The sequence below is a fragment of the Otolemur garnettii genome, unplaced genomic scaffold (assembly GCF_000181295.1).
Source record: "Otolemur garnettii isolate 467f Iridium unplaced genomic scaffold, OtoGar3 scaffold00066, whole genome shotgun sequence".
Classification (NCBI taxonomy): domain Eukaryota; kingdom Metazoa; phylum Chordata; class Mammalia; order Primates; family Galagidae; genus Otolemur; species Otolemur garnettii.
The window spans coordinates 9,271,654-9,293,706 of NW_003852461.1; the positions used below are offsets into that span (position 1 = coordinate 9,271,654).

Sequence of the window (22,053 nt, forward strand, 5' to 3'; positions counted from 1 at the left end):
CACCGGGCTGGAAGCCTGGGTTTGCATCACCGTGCTGCCACTGGGCTGGAAGCCTGGGTTTGCGTCACCGTCACCGTGCTGCCACCGGGCTGGAAGCCTGGGTTTGCGTCACCGTGCTGCCACCGGGCTGGAAGCCTGGGTTTGCGTCACCGTGTTGCCACCGGGCTGGAAGCCTCGGTTTGTGTCACCGTGCTGCTGCTCTGGTGAGCTGTGCAGATGGAGACAAGCTACTCACCCTCTCTGTGCCAGGGTAATCCCCAGCCCACAGGGCAGTGCTACTGTGTCCTACCCACCGGAGGATAAGTCATATGCATATAAGCTTGAACAATTAAGTTTGCAAACTCATCCTAGAAAAAGTGGTCTCTACCTTACTGCTGAATCTCATAAAGGTCATATATGAAGTCCTCCCCTTGGGAAGCTCGGCACCAATGCCAGCCCCCGGTCCACCCTTCAAGGTACTCTTTTTGGATGAGCTTGCAAACTTACTGGTCTGACCTCATACCATGACAGCTCTGATGGCCATTCTAGGAAAAGAGCTCCAGAGTTGCTCTGAAGGGTGGACAAGGTGCCGGTGTCAGTGCACAGCTCCCGAGGGGAGCACCTTGAAGGTGACCCCAGGGATGGTCAGTAATGGGGTAGAGCACTTCCTCCAGGATGAGCCTGCAAACAGGACCGCCGGCCTCAGATACACGCAGGTGCACATACAGTTAACCTTGACCACGTGGGTTTGAACTGCAGAGCTGCCCCTACACTTCTGCCTCTGCCCCTCCTCTCCTTCCTCCTCCTCAGCCTGTTCAACGTGAGACAGGGGAGAGTAAAGACTGAGCACCACCCACCCCACCTAATGAGACGTAAATACTTTTCTCTTCCTCACGATGGTCTCAATGACATTTTCTTTTTTCTACATTATGTTAAGAACACAGTATTTAATACATAGTACATAAAAACGTGTTAACTGTGTTAACAGAAAGGCTTCTGGATCAAGAGTAGCTTATTAAGAGTTAAGTTTAGGGGGGGTCAAAAGTAATATGGGAATTTTCAACGGCGTGAGGGGTTGGCGCCTCTAACTCCTGCATTGTTCAAAGGTCAAATGTAGATGTAGTATATGTATGTATTAATCTAAACGTTAATTCATTTGTTTTTAACATCATGTAAGGAATTAAGCATAAAGTTCTGCTGCTTTTCTATTGGCTGTAACTGGCATCTCCCTAAGAGCTTTCTAGCTGTCATTATAGCAGTTGGTATCTATAAAGCTCTTTTTATCTTTGTTATAAAATTTACAATAATGCCATTATACGTTTGCATGTTCAGACTTGGAAAGAAAGTATCACAGGTTTCCTTTGAAAAGATAGCTAGCTTCTGCAACCATCCCTGAAAAAACAGAGTGAAGGTGAACCTCAGACGCCATAACCCCACCTCAACTGCGCTGAGTGTTCAGTGTTCATAACATGTATAGTTTGGGGTCATAGGTACATGCGAAACCATGAGATGGACAGCAGTAAAAGATTTCTAAGATATCACAAAGTTGTTCCTTTGGGGAAGAAATGTGTGTTTCATTTGCTCACCATCAACTCAAAAAAGAACCAGGCTTGTTGCAACGCTGACTCCCGAACGCTGCCGCTGCAGACGACCCACTGCAAAGCCAGCTCCTCGTGGAAAAGCTACCCAGAAGCAAATCCAAAGTTATTAACAAAGTCAAATATGCTGATGACGCAGACCAGATAATAATGCCAATAATGCAAATACAAACAAAGATATAATGAGAATAAGCAAAATAAGGCATGTGAACCGTTCAATGGTGCGGTGGGAACACCCATTAACGAAACGACTGTTTATGCATGTAAGACAGTGGTGTGTCAAACAGCGGAAAAATTATATGTCATCTTGGAGTAAAATGTAATTTTAAAAGGACAAGTAAATAATAGCCTCCTAAATTGTACCTGCAAACAAAAACTAGACCCAAAATTCACAGTTACGTAAGAACTTGCTTCTGCCTTTAATACATATTTTAACCTATGTAAATATACACACGAACTTTGCAGGTACAATTTAGGAAATACATTTAAACTTTGCTATAAGCCATTAATTTTTAAGATTTTGGGTAGTCTTTAAAAAAACTGCAGAAAATGCCTGCCTTATAATGGATATGCGTACAACGCATTTGCAAAGTAGTGTATGTTAATATGAAAAGGACTAACAAAACTGTGCATAAGGGAAGCAAATCAACGTGTCTTACTAAGAACTTTTCTAACTCATCTTCCTTTCCCTGGAGATTTAAAACACAAAACAGAAGCAGTTACAGAAACAGAATTAAGAGTTGATACATTTTTTGGCACTAAAATTTGCTGATCAAATTTGAATTCACTAGATTCTAAAAATAGTCAATCCCAATGAAATAAACATTATCAGGAGGTCAAAGAGCCTCCACTGGAAAGGTACGCCCCAAAAGGTGTCGGGAAAGCAATGCTTGCTCAGACTTTTAATGTTGTCACCATTATTATTGAGACAGTCTCGCTCTGTCACCTCGGCTACAGTGCACGGTTATTATTGAGACAGTCTCGCTCTGTCACCTCGGCTACAGTGCACGGTTATTATTGAGACAGTCTCGCTCTGTCACCTCGGCTACAGTGCACGGCATCATCACAGCTCACAGCAACCTCAAGTTCCGGGGCTCAAGCAATCCTACTGCCTCAGCTTCCCAAGTAGCTGGGACTACAGGTGTGTGCCACCACGCCTGGCTCATTTTTCCTACTTTTAATAGAGATGGGGTCTCCTTCTTGCTCAGGCTGGTCTTGAACACTTCACCTCAAGCAATCCTCCCACCCTGACCTTACAGAATTCTAGGATTAGAGGCCATGAGCCACTACGCCTGGCCTCAGATGTATTTTTAAACACAATGCAATTATTATAATATCTTACACTGGTTATGTAAAGAAATCTTGTATCTATTCAGTTGTTGAAATTGAAATCTTGTTATGTAAAGAAATCTTGTATCTATTCAGTTGTTGAAATTATTTTCCCCCCTATGCATTGTCTTCATATGAATCTACCTTTTTAGTTGGTAAGCGTCCCGTTAATGTTTGCAAGAAACTTGACGTCTCTGTGTGCGAAGACATGCGATTACAACTCCGATCCACAGCCTATGGAGTGAGATGAGTGAATGGCGAGACACCATTAACATCCGCAGTGATGGCTTTGCAGCTCAAGGACTATGTACAATTTTAAAATAGCTTTCTTGGGGTTTCGAAAAGCATCTATTTTGGTGTTTATCTCATTTTCACCATTTTTAAGCTGCTTTAATGACAACACATTAGAAGTATCAAAACTTCCATGTGATTTTAATCTTTAAAAAGATGCATATTTTAATGATTTTACAACGCATGTATTCTGAGTGCTGCAAAGAATGAAACTTAACTGTGATCTATACACATGCACGTAGCTGGTAAAAATAAACAAACAGTTAAAAACATACTTCTCAACTGGTCTCACCTTGGAAAAGAAATCGAGGATTTTGTACTCATTGAAGAAAATAAAAAAAAGTTTAGAATGATTTCTTTCACCTTTTCCCTCTTATCAAAAATCACTGTTCAGGTTTGTCATATACTACATCAAATATAAATAATTTATGATATTAAATAGAGAATTAAAATTCTTCTTCAAGGATAACATTTTCATCCAAAGCCAGCACGCAGATGAGAAGTACATTTTGAGGTATCATGCACATTAGCTATCAAGCAACTAGTCTTAAGTAAGGAAAATCTAATTTCATACTTTGCAACACGGTACAAATTAAAATGGACGTTTGCTTCTGGAATTTAATCTTATGGCACGGGGATCACACATAGTTAACATTTAATTTCAACTTATCATCAGGCTTTCTAGTCAATGATTATGAAGAAAATAACAAGATAAGAAATGCTAAATGAAACGGTACAACACTTCAAACCAGTGGTCCTCAACCTTCCTGATGCCGCGACCCTTTAATACAGTTCCTGTGGGTCGCAACCCACAGGTGGAGAACCACTGCTTTAAACCGAAGCAAATGGAAAACGCTGGTTTTTTTACACATAATTTTTTTTTTTTTTAATTCCTGGTAAGGATGTGCTACCTCTAAAGAAGAAACTGCTAGAAAACCATCAAGTTCAGGAGCAGCAGACACTGAAACACCAACAGGGGCATGGGGGGTGGGGGGACAGGAGGCAGGGAGGAGAGCATTACGGGCACACACTCGGTGGTATCATGCATCGTAGATGGTAATGTGCTAAGTAAACAAAAATACACACTTTGAAGCAAGCCACTGAAATCACAGTATATGCTAAAAAGTAATGAGCTACGGAAAACATCAGCAGCCAACAAAGAAGCCTCCAACGGAAACACCACCTGTGTTGGTTCTGCACTTGGGCTGGGGTCGGATCCCCATGGGGCAGCTTTGGGACCACCAGTGTTAACCCAGGAATTGGAGCGATCTAAACCCTGAGCATACAACAGAAAGCGGTTGGAGAGGGAAGAAATATTACACGTTGCATGCTACAAATCATTCTTAGTGAAACCCAGACCTTCCGATGCAAACACGTTTTTAATTAGTACTGTTAAAGCAACCAAAATTTTTAGGCACTTACAGAGTATTAGTTCAGTAAAATTATCTTATTAAATAACCTAATTCTGTAAAAAGTCACCAAGAACATTCAACAGAGTATTTAAAGGTAATTTCTGTTTATGTTAAGGGATACCTCTTGACGTACCAACAACTCAAGTTCCTACAGCATCACAAACTCCAAACTCTCTTTAAAGACTGTACAGGTTAGCTACAGATAATTTCCTCTGAGGTTTAAAGAAAAAAATGGAAGAAAAACACTCACTTATTTGATAAAAGGCTTAATTTCACTCCATCTCCCATCAACGGACAGCTGCATGTAGTGGCATTTCATAATCTACTTGGCCTAGCCTCCCCTTCCACTCTCTTTTAGAGACAGGAAGAATTAAGTAAAAACTTAAGAAAAAAATCTAATATTCACTTGTTCCTAATGAAGACAGTACACGTGGGGCTGGGTTCAGTTTTATTGTAATTAAACCTAATGAGATACTATTTTATTAAAATATCATAAGGAAAAACATTGTACGTGGGCTATGTACAGAAATTATATTGTCACCCTCACTTCATTAATTTGAAGTTTCTTTAATATGCTACTAATATGTATGACCAGGAGTGAATTATGTCTGTCTGGCTCTGAAAGGGCTGCTATGATTCCAGGTGAAGGGAACAGACGCTTTACTCTCACTTCCTAAACCCAACTGATCATTACAATCACTTGAGAAGCTTTATAAAATTCAGATTCGGGGCCCTACTCCAGAAATCCTGATTAGGAATCTGTAATCTAGGATGAGAACCCGAGAATCTGCTGATTGCAACTGGGGCAGGTTGTACAAAATTTTTAAAGGATTCACGGGTTAAGAATAACAAAGGCAACACAAGATGAGTGAAGTGTATCAGAACCTGAATATGGACTAAACCAGAAAGCCCCAGAGGAGGGACAGGTGAAGAGGAAAGAGTGGAGACAGCAGCCGTCAGCTCTGTCTGAGCGTCAGTGCACCTGCTGAGCCCCCGCACTGCACAGCAAAGGTGCAGGCCCCTTCCTCAAACAAAAAGCCATCATTGCTGAGGCCCAGACATCAGTATAGTAAGGGAGTGAAGTGCAGAAAAGGTCCTAGCGTTGAAAGATTAGAGGCTGCAGAGGAGAGAAACTGTGGGAGTTGGGGTACTGAGAGGACAGTCGGAGATTAGAGAGAACAAGTTGAATGAAACTGATTTGAGATTAAAAGTTGAAGTTATTGGTAATGAATTCCAATGTGAGTCCACGCCTGAGGCAGGGTGGAAGGCCAGGTCACTAGAGGAGGAGAGTTTCTGGAATTGCCAGGCCAATAAAATAGGACTAAATGAAGAGTGGCTATAAACTTCAGATTCCTTAAAATTCTGAGATACAGTTTTAATCATTATTGTTAGAGATGCTGATTCAATGATGATCCAACATGAAATTTAGGATTTCATGTTTAATATTTTGCCATGAAAAGAGAAAACAACATAAGAACCATTTAAATAAAACTTGATTGGAAACTCTCACCTTTTTCTTTAAAGACAGAGTCTCACTCTGCTATCTAGACCAGAGTGTCCTGGCCTGGAGCCTAGATCAAAGCGTCCTCAAACTCCAGAGCTCAGGCAATCCTCCTCTCTCAGCCTTCCAAGTAGGTGGGACTACAGGCGCCCATCACAACACCCAGTAGAGACAGGGTCTCGCTCTTGCTCAGGCTGGTCTCAAGTTCCTCACCTCAAGCAGTCCTCCCACTTCAGCCTCCCAGAGTGCTAGGAGTAAGGGATGAGCCACCATGTCCAGCTAATAAACTCTCATCTTTGACTTTCACAGAAATTAGTTTATATACATTATATATATGTAAAAGGAATGTGTATGTATATATGTTTTAAAAATCATTCTGTCCCATTTAATAAATTTCTTTAAAATGGCAAAAAGACATTCTTTTTGAGACAGAGCCTCAAGCTGTCCCCCTGGGTAGAGTACTGTGGCATCACAGCTCACAGCAACCTCCAACTCCTGGGCTCAAGCGAGTCTCCTGCCTCTGCCTCCCAAGTAGCTGGGACCACAGGCACCCGCCACAACGCCTGGCCATTTTTTGGTTGTAGCCATCATTGTTGTTTGGCGGGCCGGGCTGGATTCAAATCCGGCAGCTCAGGTGTACGTGGCTGGTGCCTCAGCCACTTGAGCCACAGGTACCGAGCCAAGACATTCTTATGTATAGACCTCTTTGTTCTGAATCCTGACATTAGATGATAGATCAAATGAGAAACAGGAGTAACTAGAGGCAACTTCTGACAGAGGCCTTGTCCAGAGGGAGAGAAAATGGACAGAGTGGACTCAATGAAGCTGAAGGTGGGGAGCTGAGCTAAGAAAGAAGATCGATGAGGGCACATTATCTCTGTAGAGGCTGCAACTCCAAGAAAACAAATTCCAGGTCCAAGAGGACGAGAGACCCCTGCCCCAAGAGAGAGGCTTGTTCTGTGCTCTCTGCGAGCGAGCAGGGAACAAAGAGCTCTCATTTTATTCTACTGGAGAGAGCTGCTAAACGCCAGGCTCCTTCTCCAGGGACCTCCCACTCTTGAGCCTAGGCATCATCCAGCTGGCATAAAATTGAACAAATAACTTCACTGCAATTCCCTGTCCGCACTTTCCACCTTGCCTAGTGGACTGTAGGCCTGCCCCCTGCAGAGCCCAGAGTGTTTGGCAATTCCTGAGAGGCCTGGGTGTCATGGGGCCGCTGGACAGCAGCACGGAAATGGTGACTTGAGTGGAAGTTGAGGAGTACAGGGAGAGAGGGGCATGTGGGACAGAGACATGCTGTGCTGTGGAGGTGCTCACGCCCTGGGTCAGACCTTGCCGGTGCACTTCCCTGAGCCCGCTGCCCACCAGACTTCAGCCCCTTGGGGTTGCCGGTGGCAGTGAGAGAAAGGTGCCGTGATGGTGTGCAGCAGCGGGCGGAAGTGCTGATGCCTCTGGTCCGAATTTGGAGGTATACTTCCCTGATCCCATTGCTGACATGAAGGAACCAGGCTTCAGCCCCTTGGGGTTGTGCATGGTGGTGTGCGGGGATCGGGGGTGGGGGGAGGAGAGATGCTGACCGTGTGGGAGAGAGCGGTATGACACGATGGTGTGCAGAGGTGGATGAAGTACTGACGCCTCTGGTCTGAATTTGGAGGCGCACTTCTCTGACTCTGTTGCTTACTAAAACCAGCCTTTGCACACTTGGGGTTGCCAGGGGTGGTGTACGGTGGGGAGGAGGTGCTGGCTCTGATGTTGATGGTGCCCCCCAACTCTGCTGTTCACAGGAGGGGCCAAGACTCCAGCCCAGCAGGTTTGCCGGCAGCAGAGAGGCAATGGGGTCACGAGGGTATATTCTACCAAGGAGTCAGTCCAGAGGCGTCAGCACTTCCACCCCCCTGCCACTCTAGCCTTTACAATATTTTATGAGGAGGACCCACCCCCTTAGCCATTGCAATCAGTCAAGAAAAGGCAATGAAGGATATTCAAATGGGGTCAGAGGAGGCCAAACTCTCACTCTTTGCAAATGATATGATTTTATACCTGTAAAACCCCAGAGACTCAACTACAAAGCTCTTAGAAGTGATCAAGAAATACGGCAGTGTCTCAGGATACAAAGTCAATACTTACAAATCAGTAGCTTTTATATATGCCAACAATAGTTAAGCTGAAAATATGGTCAAGGACTCTATCCCTTTTACAGTTGTGCCAAAGAAGATGAAATACCTGGGAATTTCTCTAACAAAGGACGTGAAAGATCTCCATAAAGAGAACTATGAAACCCTGAGAAAAGAAATAGCTGAAGATGTTAACAAATGGAAAAACATACCATTCTCATGGCTGGGAAGAATCAATATTCTTACAATGTCCATACTACCCAAAGCAATCTACAGATTTAATGCAATCCCTATCAAAGTACCAATCTCATACTATAAAGAACTTAAAAATACAGTACTTAGTTTTATATGTTATCAGAAAAAACTTCAAACAGCAAATACATTACTTAGAAATAAGAACAAATCTAGAGGCATAAGGTTACCAGACTTCAGATTATACTATAAATCAATAGCGATCAAAACAGCATGGTACTGGCACAAAAATAGAGATGTAGATATGTGGAACAGAATAGAGAACCAAGAGATGAATCCAACCACATATCATTATTTGATCTTTGATAAGCCTAACAAAAACATGCATTGGGGAAAAGATTCCCTTTTTAACAAACGGTGCTGGGAGAACTGGCTAGCTACTCATAGAAGACTGAAACTGGGTCCTCATCTTTCACCACTAACAAAAATTGATTTTCACTGGATAAAAGATTTAAACTTAAGACAGGAAACTATAAAAATACTGTAAGAGAGTGCAGGGAAAATACCTGAAGATATTGGCCTGGGAAAATATTTTATGAAGAGGACACTCTTGGCAATTGAAGCAACACCAAAGATATACTACTGGGAGCTGATTAAGCGAAAAAGCTAAGGGCACTGTGTGTAAAGCAGACAGTCTTCAGAAAGGGGGAAGATTTTTGCAGGTTATGTTTCCAAAAAGGTCTGATAACTAGAATCCACAGAGAACTCAAACTAATCAATAAGAAAAGAACAAACAAGCCCATTTCCTTCTGGGCAAGAGACTTGAACAGAAGCTTCCCTGAAGATGACAGGTGTATAGCCTAGAAATACATTTAAAAATGCTCATCATCTTTAATCGACAGAGAAATGACAATCAAAACCATGTTGAGATATTACCTAACTCCAGTAAGGTTATCCCACATCACAAAATCCCCAAACTGCAGATGCTGGCATGAAATGTGCAGAGAAAGAAACACTTCTACAATGCCGGAAGGAGTGCAGACTAATACAGCCTTTTTTGAAAGAAAAGAATTCTCAACGAACTAAAAGTTGACCTACCATTTGATCCTGCAATATCATTACTAGGCATCTACCCAGATGAACAAAACTCATTTTACAACAAAGACATTTGCACCAGAATGTTTATTGCAGCTCAATTCACAATAGCCAAGTCATAGAAGCAGCCTAAATGCCTGTGGTGTAAATGTACACCATGGAATACTATGTAGCCAAAAGAAAAGAGGGAGACTTTACATCTTTTATGTTTGCCTGGATGGAGCTAGAAAATATTCTTCTTAGTAAAGTATCTCAAAAATGGAGGGGAAAAAAGTATCCAATGTACTCAATACTACTATGTACACACACCACTGTGTGTAAGTGGTTTATATATTGGTTTCATAGTATGATTGAACGCAAAGATAGCCCAGAAAGAAAGAGGGGAGAGGAAGGGGAAGGGAGGGGAATGGAGAGGGTGAGTGGACGGAGGGTATTTGGTGGGATCTCACCTATTGTACACAACACAAGGATAGATTTCAAAACAACTAAGAGTGTATTATAAATGTCATGCCACAAAAATAAGTAAGGTGATGGTTATGTTTATTAGTTTGATTTAAGCATTGCACATTGTATTTCAAATCGTCATATTGTATTCCATAAATGTATAATTATAATTTAATAAAAATTGAGTTGAAAAATCTACCAAATATTAATGTATCATACAAGAAATGTGAATGTCTAACATCATTAATCTAAATTAAAATTAATTAAAAGTTCCTGAAAGTAAAATTTCTATAACTCTATGAATTATATATATTTCTATAACTATAAGAACTATAAGAATAGCTGGGGGGTAGGCAAAGCAAGATGGTGGATTTGAAACTTCTCCTTACTAGCCCCCCATGGAGAGAGATAGGGGAATAAGAACTCCAGCCACCTGTGCTGGGGAAACTTACCCGAGGACATCACTGCAAGGGCACAGTGACGCAGTGGTGGATTCCAGCAGCCAGTGAGGAGGTCTAGAACTCAGGAAAACTAGCACAGAAGGCAAGGGTTTGCACATGGGCAGGAGAGGGCCAATCCACCAGTCCTCACATGGAGAACTGGGGACAGGAAAGGGCTGTCTTTCAGTTTTTGATTTTGGACTAAATAGCTGCCAAAGCTGCCTTAGAAAGCTTAAACGCATGAGTGGACTTGAACAGCGTTGGGAGGCTGGGACTGAATACCAAGTGGGATAGACCTTCTAATCACTTAGCTACTAGCAGGGAGGGCTGCCCTAGAGGAACAAGACATGGGGTCCTAGTGCACAGCGGCTCAGACGCACCTGCTGAGCTTGGGCAGCCATCCTTGAGGTAAGCTGAGCAAACCCTGAACCCCCAGCAGGTCCACTTTGTAGGCAGGAGGCACTGTTTGACATGGAAGAACCTTGGGACACCAGTCCCATGGGGACTGAATATTGATGAAGTAACCAGGCCCTGAATGAGGGCAAGTAAGTCAAGAAGACAGGACTGAATCTCCTCTGCAATTAGGGAGAGGCTTCTGGCCCATATCGTATACACAGAAAAAGCAGCGCATGAGTTCTCCATCTCCTAACAGCACTACCTGGTCTCCAGGCAATCAATATATTGCTATATATAAGTATATATTTATTTATTTAGTTCATTTTTGCTCCTTTCCCCAATTTTTTTCTTACTATTTTTCTCTTTTTCATTGTTTTGTTCTTGTTATTTTTTGTTTGGTTTGGTTTTGTAGGGTTGTATTTTTATTTTATCATTGTTACTTTCTTCAATCCCAAAGGTTCCTTCTTTTTTTATTTTGAGACAGAGCCTCAAGCTGTCCCCCTGGGTAGAGTGCCGTAGCACCACAGCTCACAGCAACCTCCAACTCCTGGGCTCAAGCGAGTCTCCTGCCTCAGCCTCCCAAGTAGCTGGGACCACAGGCGCCCACTACAACACCCGGCTATTTTTTGGTTGCAGCCATCATTGTTGTTTGGTGGGCTCAGGCTGGATTCAAACCCGCCAGCTCAGGTATATGTGGCTGGCGCCTTAGCCGCTTGAGCCACAGGTGCTGAGCCGGTTCCTTCATTTTTGTTATGGTTTTTCAGCCCCGTTTTATTCTTTCTTCCTCTTTTTACTTTTCTTCTTTCTTCCACCTTTTAGATGTCTCTTCTTTTCTCATCTTTCTCACGTACATTTCTCATACAAGAACTGAGACATATCATTCATTTCTTTATCATATGTACCTGTAGTTTTTCTTTTCTTTATTTTTATTTCTTTTTATATTTTTGAGATAAAATTTCACTTTGGGTAGAGTGCTGTGGCATCCTAGTTCACAGCAACTTCAAACTCTTGGGCTCAAGCAATCCCCTTGCCTCAGCCTCCCAAATAGCTGGGACTACAGGCACCCAGCACAACACCCAGCTATTTTATAGAAACAGGGTCTCCACCTTGCTCAGGCTGGTCTCAAACTCCTGAGCTCAGGAAATCCACTTGCCTTGGCCTCCCAGAGTGCTAGGATTATAAGTGTGAGCTACTTTGCCTGGCCATTTTCCTTAATTTTTATGTTCTTCTTTTCTCTGAATGCTGTGGGCACACAACATGCATCTGCCTTAAGGAGGTCACAATGTCACAAGCTCACAGGCTGAGGTTTCCTTCTAGCTTTGGCCTTAGAAAAGACAGTATTGGGAGGGACCCCTTGACACATACTGCTTATTTTTTTTCTTCTATATTTGGCAGGAGGAGAGGTCTTGCTTTTTCCCCAGGGTGGTAAGGAGCTCCTGACTTTAGGAGACCCACCTAGCCCAGACCCAAAGGCCTCTCTGCCAAGCATTTCTCCTGTCGCTCTGTTTCTCTTTCTGTCCTTTTTCTCTGCTTCCCTTCGATGCATCTTTCTTTTTTTCCCTCTTTATCCTTTACTTTTCTTTCTCTATTCTTGTTCTTTACCCTTCCCTTCTTTTTGGCCTTATACATACAAAAGGCCACTTCAACACCTAAGCTCTGGGGAAAGGTTTAATTTAAAGTGAAGGAGGTAGTTAAGAAGTATGGGAAGGAAGTGAACAAGAAGAAAACACACATGAGGATGGACCAAGAGAAAAATTCTGGCAACATGAAAAACCAGAACAGAGCAACCCCCACCAAGGAACCATGAGGAGCAACTGGAGAGAATTCCACCTACAAAAAAAAAAATTACTGGAAATGACAGAAAGGGAATTTAAATATATAGATGGCATAGGTGATAAAGGGAATTGAAGAGAAAGTGAAAAAACAGAACCAAAAAAAATGAATGAAAGATATGAAGAATATAAAAAGGATGTGGCAGAGGTTAAGGAAATGAAGGCGTCAATTAGGGAACTTAAACATGCAGTAGAAAGTATCACTAATGGCTTGGCGCCTATAGCTCAACCGGCTAAGGCGCCAGCCACGTACACCTAAGGTGGCGGGTTCAAATCCCCAGCCCGGACCCGCCAAACAACAATGACAGCTGCAACCAAAAAATAGCCGGGCGTTGTGGCGAGCACCTGTGGTCCCAGCTACTTGGGAGGCGGAGGCAGGAGACTCGCTTGAGCCCAGGAGTTGGAGGTTGCTGTGAGCTGTAATGCCACGGCACTCTGCCCAGGGGGACAGCTTGAGGCTCTGTCTCAAAAAAAAAAAAAAAAAAAGAAAAAAAGAAAGTATCACTAATAGATTAGACCATGGAGAAGAAAGATACTCAGTAGAGGATAAAGCTCTTGAGCTAACCACGGCAGCTAAAGATGCAGAAAACAAGGGAGAGAAAGCAGAAAAATCGCTCAGAGAATTATGGGACTTCACAAAGCATTCAAACATATGAAGTATAGGAATCTGTGAAAGGGAAGAAGAATGAACTAAAGGGATGGAAGCCCTATTAGATGATATCATAAATGAAAATTTCCAAAGGTTCATTAAAGATTCCAAAACACTCATTTTAGAGGGATACAGAACCCTAGATAGTCTCAATACAAATAGAGCATTTGCAAGACACATTGCAATGAACCTATCCAAAGTCAACACAAAGAGAAAATTTTGTAAGCAGTCAGGAGTAAGCATAACTTGACCTACAACGGCAGATCCATCAGAGTGACAGTAGACTTTTCAGCTGAAATTTTCCAAGACAAAAGAGAATAGTCACCTACCTTTAATCTTCTTAAACAATTTTTAGCCCAGAATTCTGCATCCTGCTAAAATAAGCTTCAAAATTGATGAAGAAATCAAATCTTTTACTAATATGCAAAAACACTGAGGAAACTGACCACACAAGACCTGCTGTATAGGAAATACTTAGACCTATTCTCCACACTGATGATCATAATAGACCACCAGAAAAGTAAACACCCAGAAGCTAAAGGACAAAATCTGGGTTCCACAAAGGTGCAAAGGATAAAACTAAGCAACAGATATTCACAAAATAAGATGAACAGAAGTCCACCACACTTATCAATACTCTTAATAAATGTAAATGGCTTAAATTCTCCACTGAAGAGGCACAGGCTCTCCTATTGGATAAAAAAGCACAGGCCATCCGAATGCTATCTACAGGAAATACATCTAACGTTGAAGGATAAAACAAGACCCAGGGTAAATGGATAGAAAATATTTTTTCAGACAAATGGAAATTGAAATAAGAATGGGTCACAATCTTATTTTCAAATACAAGTGGATTTAAAGCAACTAAAGTTAAGAAAAACAAAGATGGTCACTTTATACTGGTCAAGGAAACACTATAACAAGAGGACATTTCAATTCTAAATATTTATGCACCCAACTTAAATGCTCTCAGATTTATGAAACAGACCTTGATTAGTCTGAGCAATATGATATCCAATAATATAATAATACCTGGGGACTTTAACACCCCTCTGACAGAACTAGACAGATTCTCTACACAGAAACTAAACACAGATACAAGGGACTTAAATGTGATCCTAAGACAAATAGGCTTAACAGACATATACAGAACATATCATCCCAAAGCTAAGGCATATATGTTCTTCTTGTAAACCAAAATATATCATATCCTAGGATACAAAGCAAACCTCAAAAAAAATAAAAGAATTGAAATGACACCTTGTAAATCTTCTCAGACCATAAGGTTATTAAGGTAGAACTCAACTTCAGCAAAAATTTTCATCTCCATACAAAGTCATGGAAATTAAACAACCTTATGCTGAATGACAGTTGGGTCAAAAAAGAGATATGGAAGGAAACTGTTAAATTCCTTAAACATAACAACAACGAAGCTACAAGTTACTCAAACATGTAGGATACTGGTCAGCAGTCATAAGAGGGAAATTTATTGCATTAGAAGCCTATATCCAAAAAACCAGAAAGAGAGCATATCAATAGCCTAATGAATCATCTTAAGGAAATGGAAGAGCAATCCAATCCCAAACCTAGCAGAAGAAAAGAAATAACCAACATTAAATCATAAATAAATGAAATTGAAAACAAAAGAATCATTCAAAACATTAAGTTGGTTCTTTGAAAAGATAAACATAATCAACAAACCTTTGGCCAGATGAACTAGAAACAGAAAAGTAAAATCTCTAACACCTCAGTAAGAAATAAAAAAAATGGGAAGTAACAACAGATACCACAGATACAAGCGATTATCTCTGACTACTACAAGAAACAATCTGAAATAAGGAGGAAATGGACCAATACCTGGAATCACACCATCTCCATAGACTTAACCAGGAAGAAACAGATCTCTTCAACAGATCAATATCAAGCACTGACATTGAAAACAAAAGAATCATTTGAAACATTAATAAAGCAAAAAGTTTATTCTTCAAAAAGATAAACATAATGAAGTGAAAGTGATCAATATAGTAATGTCTCAGTATAAAATCAATTGTCCATAAATTAGTATCCTGTATATACACCAAAAACAGCCAAGTTGAGAAGCTAATCTAAGACACAATTCCCTTCACATTAGCTTTGAAGAAAATGAAATACCTTGTAATGTACCTAACAAAAGAGGTGAAGGACTGCTACAAAGAGAATTATGAAACTCTAAGAAAAGAAATAGGAGAAGACATTAACAAATGGAATATACCAGGCTGGGAAGAATCAACATTGTTAAAATGTGTATACTACCCAAAGTAGTCTACAGATTCAATGCAATCTCCATTAAAATACTAATATCATACTTTGAAAAACTGGAAAAAAATAGTTCTTCATTTCAGAAGAGAGATTCAGAAAAAAAAAAAAACCCATATAGCTAAGGCAATATTTAGGAATAAAAACAAAGCCGGAAGCATCACTCTGCCAGACTTCAGGCTGTACTATAGTCCACAGTGATCCAACTAGCACAGTATTGGCACAATAATAGAGGCACAGACATGTGGAACTGAATAGAAACCAAGAAATGAAACCAGTCTCTTATAGCCATCTGATCTTTGATAAACCAAAGAAAAGCATACAGTAGGGGAAAGAATCCCTAATTCAATAAATGGTGCTGGGAGAACTGGACAACCACATGTAAAAGACTGAAACTGGACCTGCACCTTTCACAACTTACAAAAATCGACTCAATATTTAAATCTAAGATATGAAATGATAATACTTGTAGAAGAAAGTGTGGGGAAGAGCTCTTGAGGACATCAGGCTGGGGGAAGATTTTATGAAGAAGACTTTCTTCATAACAACAACAAAAATGAACAAATGGGACTTAAACTGAAAAGTTTCTGCACAGCTAAGCACACAACAATTAAAGCAAATAGACAACCTTCAGAATAGGAAAAGATATCTGCATGTTACACATCTGACAAAGGCTTGATAACTAGGATCTATAGAGAACTCAAATTAATCAACAAAAAAAGAACAAACAATCCCATTTAACACTAGGCAAAAGATAGGAACAGAACTTTCTCTGAGGAAGACAGATAAATGGTATACAGGCATGTGAAAAAATGCTCATCATCCCTAGTCATCAGGAAATGCAATCAAAATCGTCCTGAGATATGGCTGAACCCCAGTGAGAATAGCCCACATCACACACAAAGTCCCAGAATTGTCGATGGTGGCCTGGGTGTGGAGAGAGAGGGAAACATTTTTATACTGGTGATGGGACTGCAAACTAATACAGCCTCTTTGGATAGAAGTATGGAGAATCCTCAGAGAATTCAAATTCGGCCTCCCATTGGAGCCCACAATCCCACTTCTGGGGAAGACATTTACCCAGAAGGAAAAAAATCCTTTTATCATAAGGACATTTGCACTAGATTGTTTATCACAGCTCAATGTACAACTGTCAAGATGCGGAAACAACCTACATGCTCGTCAACTCAGCAATGGATTAACAAACTCTATTCAGCCGTTAAAAAAGATGGAAATTTTGCCTCTTTTGTATTAACCTGGATGGAGATAAAACATATTCTTCTTCGTAAAGTGTCTCAAGAATGGACAAGCAAATATCCAATGCGTTCGTTTTATTTTGAAGCCAGTAGATGGTCTAATTTATGCCCACATAGGAGTAAAACTCAATTCAATTCAAGTTAGGGGGAGGGGGAAGAAAGGAGGGAGGAGGGGAGAGGAAGGGGGCCTGGGCATGCTCCCACTTAATGGGCACAATGTAGGGGTGTATGGCACACTTTTTGGGTGCAGGACACAGCTACAAGATGGCCTCTACCTAACAAATTCATATATTGTGACGTAGTTGCTATACCCTCATAATAACCCGAAATTAAAAGAAAAAAAAGAACAGTTTTGTTTCTGATCAATGTTCAAGAATTTCACTTAAAGCAACTCAGACCTTTAGAAGTTCTATTATAGTTCAGGCTAATATACAGATGCAAGGGTGTCCAGCCTTTCCACACACTGGAGAAATAAAACTTGTTCTGGGCCACACAGTAAAGAAACAAACACTAACAATAGCTGATGAGCAAAAAAAGAAAAAGTTCCAAGTGTTACCTTTTGCAATCTAACACCACAAATAAGTAAAACAGACCTCAAAAAATCCACATGTGGCTGCAGCCCGCAGGTGGGATATCCCTGCCCTGAACATGCTTATTTATTCTTCCTTTCCTAGTTAACAGTCTAAAATCTCCCCCCAAAGTTGGCTATGACTCTGTAAGAATATTTTCATCTCTCCAACAGCAAAAAGTAAGTTTGAAAGAGTTTGGCCAAAACAAGACATAAAGTAATTTCTTGGCTTCAGTCTTCCTGTTTTTTTACTCTGCTTGCCTAAACTTCTGGTTATTTTTGCATTTTATCTATAGAAAGGCAATAATCACTCATGCCTTACGTATTCTGGGGGTGTAATAAAGGTGGATGTTTTGAATAAAATATAACAGAATCTCATACAAGCTGGCCCCTCTCCTTCGTTGTCTGGGATAATCATTAATTACTAAGTAAGTCACACTTTTCTGATCCTGGTGTACCTTACATACAATTTCATGTAAAATGCAGCTCTATGACCAGTGAAGGCTAAGAACCCTTCTGGCTATTTTTTGAGAAAGGGGGTTCAGACTTCAATTGATGACACGTCTCTTCACATACGGCAGTCACACAGGTCTCCTTTCATTCTACGGAGGTCAGGTTAGCCGTTTTTCACACGATGGAGCATCAGACACCCAACAAGAGTAAATTACAGGTAACCAGTCATCCCATACACATTTTAGAATTTGGCAGATTTTTTTTTTTTTAGCAGAGTACCCAAACCAGTTTGGAACAGCATACATATTTAATAGAAACCTAAAACAGTGCTTACTGATAAAACAGAAACAGACAATTTCTTCCTTATTCCTGACTCACATTCATCTCAAAATTCAGATTAAAGAAATTTAATCCATTGCTTTCTCATTTGCTCATAAAATGAAAACCAAATTTACTAACACGTATGTTCAGTTTACCTTACTGCCAATGATTGAGCGAACTTCATCATCAGGTGAGGTGGGGGTCCCAGATATGTCTGGGTTACTATTACTAAGGCTCCGGGAACGGTTTAAATTAAGGCTTGCAGGTCTCACAGCAGATCTAGCCATCGTGGCGTAATGCACTGATCCTCCCAAACCCCCAGGACCTAGTGATGCATTTACAACAGCACAGAATTAAACAACAACAAAAAAATTAGTTAGGAAAGGCCCTGGAAAAAACCTCTGCCACTTTACAAAATTCCACAAAGATCATGAATTGTATTTGTTTTTTTACATGAAAAATTCTACGCATTACTTCAAAATTGCTAAGAGAGTAAATTTCAAATGTTCTTACCACAAAAATGATAAATGTTTGAGGTGACAGAGATGTCAACTAGTTTGACGTAATTATTCCACATTGTATAAATGGATTATAACACCACTTTGTACCCCATAACCTTATATAATTATAAATTATTGATTTGCAATAACAAATAAACAAAATTTAAAAATAAATTCTATACATGACAAAATAAATAAAAACATCCAAGAACTAATGACAGCTACACAAAGATAGTTTATAGCAAACTATAAAACCTAGCTTATTAAACCATATGAATCATAAATAAAATCACTATCTTGTCAATGTTTCTATGATTATATACTATATGTGCAATAAAAAACAAAATTAATAGGAAACAGGCACATGCACACACCTTCACTTAGATATTAGTGTATCTAGGACCCAAAATGCTCCAGCTTTTCCTGTTTCCCACCCGTCTACTCTGCCCGATACACAGTCATTAGAGGAAAAGCCAAAGTTTACTGCTGGCTTCTCTTCACTGAGACCGTGCTTTATTTCTCTGTCTTCACTAGTGATGATGTGAACAATAACAAAATGACATCTCTGTGATATACATACAAAAAACTAAAGATAAAAATCATCTTTCAACTATATTTCATGAACACAAAAATATCCAGCAATTATATTCATAACCTTTTTCCATTTTATAACTTACAGAATTCTCTCTGAATGTCATATTAGTAAATGATACTACCTATTAACTTATTAATTTATACAATCTTATGTGCTGTGTAAATTAACTAACAAGTCATAAACGGCAAGGAAGAAAGATGTCTTGCAAACTCTGTGGACTCCTAACAGTGAGCTGAATGAAGGGTGAGCTGACGCGCCCCGAGGAGACCACGTCACTCCCCCACTCAGATCTCACGGAGTGCACTGCGATGTTAAAAATCACGTAGGAACTTATGAACCAGAATGTCAGAGTCAGCTGCTTCTCTTTCCGCAATGAAGTAACGAAATGAAGTGGGCTGACACTTAAAGTCAGATTACTCTTATACCTAGTTTCCATAATGAATTCCATAATTATCTGTCCCCATTATCAACGTTAACATAATTCAACAGCTGGAAAACGGAACTTACCACTATCACCAGTGTAATAAAGACAAGTACGTAGCAGGCTAGAAAGCATGTACGACATAATCATCAGCTAACGGGCAACTTTAGGGCTATTCAAACTAAGATATGCCCCCCCACCACCACCACTCTTACCACCAACGTCACACAACATACGTAACTACTTGGGGTTCCAACACTCAGAAAGGCTATTATTTTATTGACCATGAAGAGATCAGACCTTTCCTAGAAAACACTGTTATATCACTGCAGGTTTCATAGAGTTCTCAGGGAACTACTGAGCCACCGTGTCCCTTCTTCGACACCTGAGAGCTCTCTGAATGACAAATGTAAAGTCCCTATTTAACAAGGTAATCACAAAACGCTTCTAGAGACGTAAGAAGTTACTTTCCATTTCCAAGAATGAACTCAACCAGGATTTCTAATTCAAATAAAAAGAAAGTTATTATATAAATAACAATTCTTAAAAATGTAACTTATTTATCCCTTTAATTCTAGCAACTAGCCCAGTGAATGCTACTTAGCTGGTGTTCAATAAATGTCTGTTACTGGATGAATCCGTCACACTATGCCTCACAGAACTATCTCAATATTGCCACAGACAGGATGAAGGGCAGCCCTACAGTCAAAAGAACAGATACCTGGTGATGGCGAATTAGGGTAAGTATTTGGCAGGCGAAAAACGTAATGGATGTAGGATGAGAGAAGGCTGTTTCTGCCATGCTGATCGTGACTTCCTTCCAGGTTTTTGTGAAGTCGGTTTATAATCGATGCCATGGCTTCAAAAGACGCTTGACCTAGATTAACTTTTAAGAAGAGGGAAAATACTTTTAACTTTTTTAGATTGTAAGTTGCACAAAGATCATGCTTTATAGTGATAATACATAGTAGATTACATATAAAGATTGTTATTATATTTGATACTGATTTTAACATCTTGTATTAGTTGAACCAAAAACAGTTTTAATTTTTTTTTTTCCGTTTTTGGCCGAGGCCGGGTTTGAACCCACCACCTCTGGTGTTATGAGGCCAGCACCCTACTCCTTTGAGCAACAGGCACTGCCCCAAAAATATTTTTTAAAATAAAATGAGAACTTTTTTTATGAATTTAACATGAAAATTGTAAGGGTTCAAGTAAGCAAAAAACAGAGCATTGCCCAACGAATATCTATTATTTTGTAAAACAATACAAAGCACATGATAAAAAAAAAAAAAAAAGAAATCAAAAAGAAACCTATCTGTGTAACATCCTGAGAAGGAGTTTCTCATTTTAAAGATGACTCTGAAAATCTAAAGAGCATAAAATGAGCACACATTCCTTGTGTGTTTAAGAAATTTTAAATGTTAATAAAAATGGATTATTGAAAATATTAACTTAAGATAATATTGAGTAGCGAATAAGCAACTTGATTGCAATGAGTTAATTTGAAAAACAATTATAAGGGAAAAGGGGGATAGAAAAACAGGTCGAGGTAAGACTGTATATAGTATTTTATTTATTTATTTATTTATTTAGAGACAGAGTCTCACTATGTTGCCCTTGGTAGAGTGCCGTGGCGTCACAGCTCACAGCAACCTCAAAGTATTGGATTTAAGTGATTCTCTTACCTCAGTCTCCCAAGTGGCACTACAAGACCCCACCACAACGCCTGGCTATTTTTTGGTTGTAGTTGTCATTACTGTTTAGCAGGCCTGGACTGGGTTTGAACCCGCCAGTCCCGGTGTATGTGGCTGGTGCCCTAACCACTGAGTTACGAGCGCCGAGCCAAGACTGTATAGTATTTTAAATGCCTGGCCCAGCAAAGCTGCTGAGTCATTCCAGCGAGTCCACTTTGAGAGGGATTCTGACAGATTGTATGCTGAATAAATGGGTAAACTGAACAGCCATGTTAAAGAACAGAACTTCAGGTTCTACGATTTATTTAATCAGGACAGGGATTTATGAACAAATAATGAGGCCAATTAAATTTTCCTCAAAGTGGAAAAATCTGATAAAAAAGCCACTTAGGAAGATTAATCTACTGAACCAGCAGGGAGAGAGACTGGACGCTGAGCCCTGAGTGCAGTCCGGCAACCCGACCTGAGTTCCTGCTTCATCCCTTTCCTTTCTCTCATAATAAGTATTCTAGATTATCTGAATTCTTCTTAAAACTTAAAATGTTGCCCTAACAGAAAAAATACATAAAGCACTAAAATCCTTGAGTTTTCCTATAAATTTATAAGATTCTGAAACTGCTTTTCTCTCCTTCCCCAAATCAGCATTGTCTCCTGAGAGTGCTCCCTCCTGTGAGA

At 40.2% G+C, this 22,053-nt stretch overlaps 1 protein-coding gene across 1 annotated transcript in view; it reads right to left on the minus strand.

Moving 5' to 3' along the window:
* The window catches only part of DOCK7 (dedicator of cytokinesis 7), a 227,951-nt gene that overhangs the window by 101,266 nt on the left and 104,632 nt on the right, over positions 1 to 22,053 (minus strand). The window contains exons 18-22 of the mRNA XM_023515104.1: positions 20,403 to 20,567; positions 18,321 to 18,490; positions 4,381 to 4,473; positions 3,051 to 3,140; positions 1,566 to 1,661 (exon numbers count right to left, since the gene is read on the minus strand). Coding sequence (XP_023370872.1) covers positions 1,566 to 1,661; positions 3,051 to 3,140; positions 4,381 to 4,473; positions 18,321 to 18,490; positions 20,403 to 20,567 — 614 coding nt within the window. The remainder of the gene's footprint in view (positions 1 to 1,565; positions 1,662 to 3,050; positions 3,141 to 4,380; positions 4,474 to 18,320; positions 18,491 to 20,402; positions 20,568 to 22,053) is intronic.